Raw genomic sequence first — 5152 nt, forward strand, 5'->3', positions numbered from 1 at the left:
TCAAATTGTGAAAATTAAGGTAAGTAATCTCTCTTTCTGCCTTCCCCTCCCCACTGAAAACGTCTAAGTCAGAATTACCTTGACCTGAATTCCTGCAAACTATGACCTTCTTCTTACATTCCTAACTGTCTTATCCATATATAAATACCCCAAATCCTTTCTGTTCTATCAAAAACGCCAGAGTACAAAACCAAATAACTCATTCAAAGTACCATCAAAGCCCAGAATTAGAGGGAGACAATAAGAGAGCAAGTTGAGAAGATCGAGAAAGACCAAATATAAGAAGAAGAAGAAGAAGAAGAAGAAGAAGAAGAAGAAAAGCCATGGCAGATGATTTTCAGCCCAGCAACTGGTGGAACAAAAGCAAGACTTGCAACGAGCACTCTGACTCTAAGTTACAGTTCTCAGGCTTTGGTTTCTCTGCTTCCTGCACTGATTGGAGCCAAACTCCAATGTAAACTCACTTCTGTTTCTATCTTTTATGCTCTCTTTTAATTTTTGAAAATATTTGAAATGATTCTTGTGCAGTAGTAGTAGTAGTAGAAGTGGAATAGCTGAACCTGCCTTTCATGCTATGCTTCAAGAGGATCTTAGCACAGCAGACTTTTTCAGGCAAGAGGTCAAAGAGACAAACCAGCCACTATTGCTTGCTGCTTCTTCTTCTTCCTCATCCTCTTCTTCTTCATATGCGCTAAGGACTCCGATGTCGATGATTCAAAGCTTAGTGGAACCAGATACGAAGTTTCGGCGATTTTTGTTTGATGATCAGCAGATGAGTGATTATCAGTATCAGATGGTTATGGCTTATGGCCGTGGTTCAAATGAGATTCATCAGAGCCCTTTGATATTCAGTGGTTTGGCTCCCAGGGAGCAATCTGCAGAGATAAATCTGATGCAATTCACAAATAGTTCTACATTCTTGAATGATTCCCCTGGATTTTATGATCATCCTCCTGCTAGCCCTATAGGAAAGCCCAGTTTCTCTTCCTTAATTGCTAAGGTAAGCTATGATGAAAGGAGCTGTTTTATTCTTCTTTCCTTTTTTTGATTTCTTTCTTCTTTTATATGTGATTGATACATAAAAATTTGATTTTTTATTTTTATTTTTATGGTGATTTGTGATGAACTGATCATAGAGCTCAGGGGAACATCAAGAGAGGAAGATCAGCAGCGAATCTGTGCTGAAAAAGCCTCGAATTGAGACTTCAGCACCCTTCAAAGTACGGTGTTGGATTCTATCTCTTTTTTCAATGAAGAGAAGGAATTCCTAATATGATCTTCTACATGAATACATTCAGTTCATTGATTATTTTTCATTATACGATCAAAAATGGGATTGATGGGAAATTTCTTATAGAATTTCTATCCAAAAGCAATATTTCATAGAAAGGTCTGTACTTTCTAAGTTTCGATTAACAACAGAGACTCATAAGCACTAATTTTGAATGTAAGAACAAGTGGTGATGAGAAAATTTTCTTAGAGATGTTTATATGATTTCTTTTCTTTCACACACCAACAAAATGTGATTGGTAAAGTGTGTTAATTATCATATATTTCCTTTATGAGTTATTGACTTGAATAAAAATAAAATAAAAATTCTTTTTAATCAAGCAAAATTTGATCTTTTGCTTTTATTTTCTTTAAAAACAATCTGTATGAATATGATAGACTTTGGAGTTTGATCTTTGCAGGTGAGAAAAGAGAAACTAGGCGACAGAATCACTGCTCTCCAACAGTTAGTTTCGCCTTTTGGAAAGGTATATCTTTTTCTTTTTTTCTTAAAGTCAAATTATTCTTCAAGAATATATATATATATGAGTGTGTGTATGTGCGCGTGAGCGAGAGATACCACAACGAAAATCATCTTGATCTAGCACAAATATGGAAGCATATTCAAGTGTGAAACTTTCAAAATTAAATGATGGACCATCCGAACTCCAATTTCAACAAAATGATAGTGCAATTGAAAGTCTCAAAAAAAAAAAAAAAAAAACCCAACGACACCAAAAGCAGTTCAATCCGAGCCCAAATGAGTCCAAATCAATGGGCTAATTAAAGCACATTGGGAAGGTTTAAAGCATTAATTGGATAGCTAAATGATATCCAAATACTACATGCTTATAATCAAATCGAGCGGCTTGATGAGACAATTCCAACGAGCCCAAGATCACAAAATTTTGACATCATTAAGAAACTTAAATTCTTAATGAATGATGTATGATCAAGATAATCAATATGAGTGTATGATGGACCACTTCGATTTCACCCTGGTTCTTCTCTAAATTTATGGAGCATGGCACTATCAAAAATTTATAAATGGACTCTCTCTTCCCATATGAAGGGGGGCGGGGACTTGGACCTTGGGCTCGAAATTGGAGAGAGCACAGAGGCTTTAAGGATCCTAGAGTTCTACCCAATTGCTGGCGAACATCTATATATAAACCACTGTCGGAACTTTGCCCAGCTACTGACCATCGACAGACCATCACCTGGCCGGCAATTCCCACCGGACCGCCGCCTGGTGGCCGATCTCCGCTGGACCACAACCCAGTTGCCGATTGCCACCAGACGACCGACTGGCTACCAAACCACCACCTAACCGTCAACCGTCTCCAGACAACGTACCGCTTGTCTACCTATTGTCATCAGACCTCTGCCCAATAGCTTGTTGAAGTCGAACCTCTAACCACCATTGTTATACAAATACAGTCCTTTCGACCTCCGTCGCCCAAAGACTACGGTCCCTCCGACCACCATCACCCGCCGACTTTGATCCCTCCGACCACCATCACCCACCGACAAGGTCCCTATGACCTCTGTTGCTTATTGACAAGGTCCATATGACCTTCGTCGCTCACCGAACACGTTTCCTCATACCATGGTTGTCGGCTGACAAGGTCCCTTCATTTCCCGCCAACAAGGTCCCTCCAACCTCCATTGTTTGGCCGACAAGGTCCCTCTGACCTCTGTTGCTCGCCAACTATGGTCCCTCCAACCATTATCACCTGACTACGATCATACCAACTATCCAACACTCTTTTAAGAACACCTATGATGTCTCAAGATCTTCCAACTTCTGTCATGTAATGTGCTCTATATGATATATATTCACTTCATTAAGCCAACACCTTCCCCGATGAAGGGCATATAATTTATAATCAACAATAAACACTTGTTGATTTTTTTTTTCATTTTCCCCCTTTTTTCAGGGATTTCTACGTAAAAACTCTGATGTCTCTTATGAATACAGTAACCTTATATCTTATATGTATGCGTGCTGGATCTTCATACAAAACTAGGGCGTTAAACACTCCATCTCTCTACCGCCACCCATAGCTTACTTATCTTCTTCTGAAGCCTCCTTTCCCTTTTATTGCAGACCGATACAGCTTCAGTGCTTCACGAGGCCATCGTTCACATTAAATTACTTCATGATCAAGTCAATGTAAGTCCTTAAATTCTTTGATGCAATTAAGAAAGAATACTGAAACATAATTATTTCTTAAAATTGTATATTAATATTTACATAGATTTTATGTAAATGGAACGTTCAGGTTTTAAGCACTCCATATTTGATGAATTTGCATCCCATGCAGCAGCAGAAGGTAGATATATAGATCTCTTCACTTGACTTTGAGTTCAGAAAAATTATAAATGCATGTAATTAAGTACTCTTGCATATATTGGATTATTTAAGCAGAACTCAGGCAAGTCGAAGAAAAGAGAGGAGTATAATATGCAAGACCTCAGAAGCCGAGGTCTCTGTTTGGTTCCAGTACCGACCACCTGCCCAGTTACCAGCGAAGCCAGTTCTCATTTCTGGACTCCAGCCTTTGGTGGAACATACAGCTAGGGTTCTGAGGAAGAAGATGATGGGAGTAAAGGCCATAACTGACTCGAAATGCCTTTGATTTACTATACTTGAAAGAAAAGCAAAGGCTTGCGAAAGAAGAGAATAATGATGGGGGAGGAAGAAAAGAGAGGAGTGGACAGTGCTTCAGATTTCGGAGGAAGAAAGGTGCTGTGAAAAGAAAAAAAGTTAAGCTCATCATAGAAATTTCAAATTTGTGTGATCAGTGTGCAGGATAATAATTAATTTAAAAAAAGAAAGAAACTTTGATCAGAATATAATGTAAATTAGCTTTGTCTTAGGATAAAAAAATGATTTTTAGTTTTATTTTGTTGTACAAAATAGTTGTCTTGTAGTTATTATATAAATGTCTTTGATTTCTGAAAAAATGTTTTGCTTTGTTTTTTTTCCCTGTAAATATTATAGCATAGATTTGCAGCTAAATTAATTTTGTCCCGTAGATTTTGGGGGAATTATTAATGTCAAAAATAATGCATGTGGAGATTGGAGAAGAAGAGTAATTAGATATTAATTTGGTAGATATCAGGCTCTAATTTAGGAATTTAGGGAGTGGGTTTCGATCAGAGATGTAATGGAGTTGAGTCTGATTTGAGCTTGAGTTTAATCAATTAATCAAGCTCCAGTTAGAGCTCAAGCTTACTTCTACGACTTTTAGCCGGCTCACAATCCATAAAGAATGAAAATTATTATGATTCAAGTAATTATTGTAATAAAATTAGTTAAAAAAATAAGAAAATAGAAGATAATTAATAAACACTCACTTGGCATAATGAAGTTTGATATAATTTTTAAATATTTTATTAGTTTTATACTTAATTTTTTGAATTCAAATATTTTTTAAATGAGATTGCTCATGAGCTAACAAGTTCAGTTGAAGTTTAGATAGATCTCTCACAAGACGAAGACGATGGCGGGAGCAGATCTGTATTGCAGGAAATGTTCGATTGTCATCGATATAGATCGAATTGCTGGAATGGTTGCTAGCTGGTGCAGTTCGAATCGACGGTATGGTTGCTAGCTGATGGAGATCGCCTTGTGACGCAGGCTTGTACTGCCCACAAAAGCATCAAAACCCTGATCGTCGTCAAGGGTTGTATATCTTCCTTCATGCATGGTCTTCCCCAAGCATCCAAACCCTGACCGACGTCAAGGATTATAGTGGCTCTAATACCATTCAGATGTAGAGAGAATACATGAAAAAGATAGATTTAAGAGCTAAACAACTTAAACACCTAAAAATAATAAAAAAATTATTTCAATTCCAAAAATATCATCATCTA

At 37.3% G+C, this 5152-nt stretch overlaps 1 protein-coding gene across 3 annotated transcripts; it reads left to right on the forward strand.

Moving 5' to 3' along the window:
* On the forward strand, nucleotides 1-4259 carry LOC110107318 (transcription factor bHLH112). Of its 3 annotated transcripts, none has more exons than XM_028691533.1 (7): nucleotides 1-454; nucleotides 532-1000; nucleotides 1137-1220; nucleotides 1693-1758; nucleotides 3381-3446; nucleotides 3556-3606; nucleotides 3699-4259. In XM_028691533.1, the coding sequence occupies exons 1-7, from the start codon at nucleotides 324-326 to the stop codon at nucleotides 3852-3854; spliced, it is 1023 nt and encodes a 340-aa protein (XP_028547366.1). In that variant the 5' UTR covers nucleotides 1-323; the 3' UTR covers nucleotides 3855-4259. The 3 variants fall into 3 exon arrangements, with proteins under 3 accessions (XP_028547366.1, XP_028547365.1, XP_020693206.1); XM_028691532.1 differs by having other exon boundaries at nucleotides 5-454; nucleotides 529-1000; XM_020837547.2 differs by having other exon boundaries at nucleotides 8-454; nucleotides 529-1000; nucleotides 3702-4259.
* Nucleotides 4260-5152: the final 893 nt, after the last annotated feature.

The sequence above is a fragment of the Dendrobium catenatum genome, unplaced genomic scaffold, assembly GCF_001605985.2.
Source record: "Dendrobium catenatum unplaced genomic scaffold, ASM160598v2 original_scaffold_4309, whole genome shotgun sequence".
In the NCBI taxonomy this organism is placed as follows: domain Eukaryota; kingdom Viridiplantae; phylum Streptophyta; class Magnoliopsida; order Asparagales; family Orchidaceae; genus Dendrobium; species Dendrobium catenatum.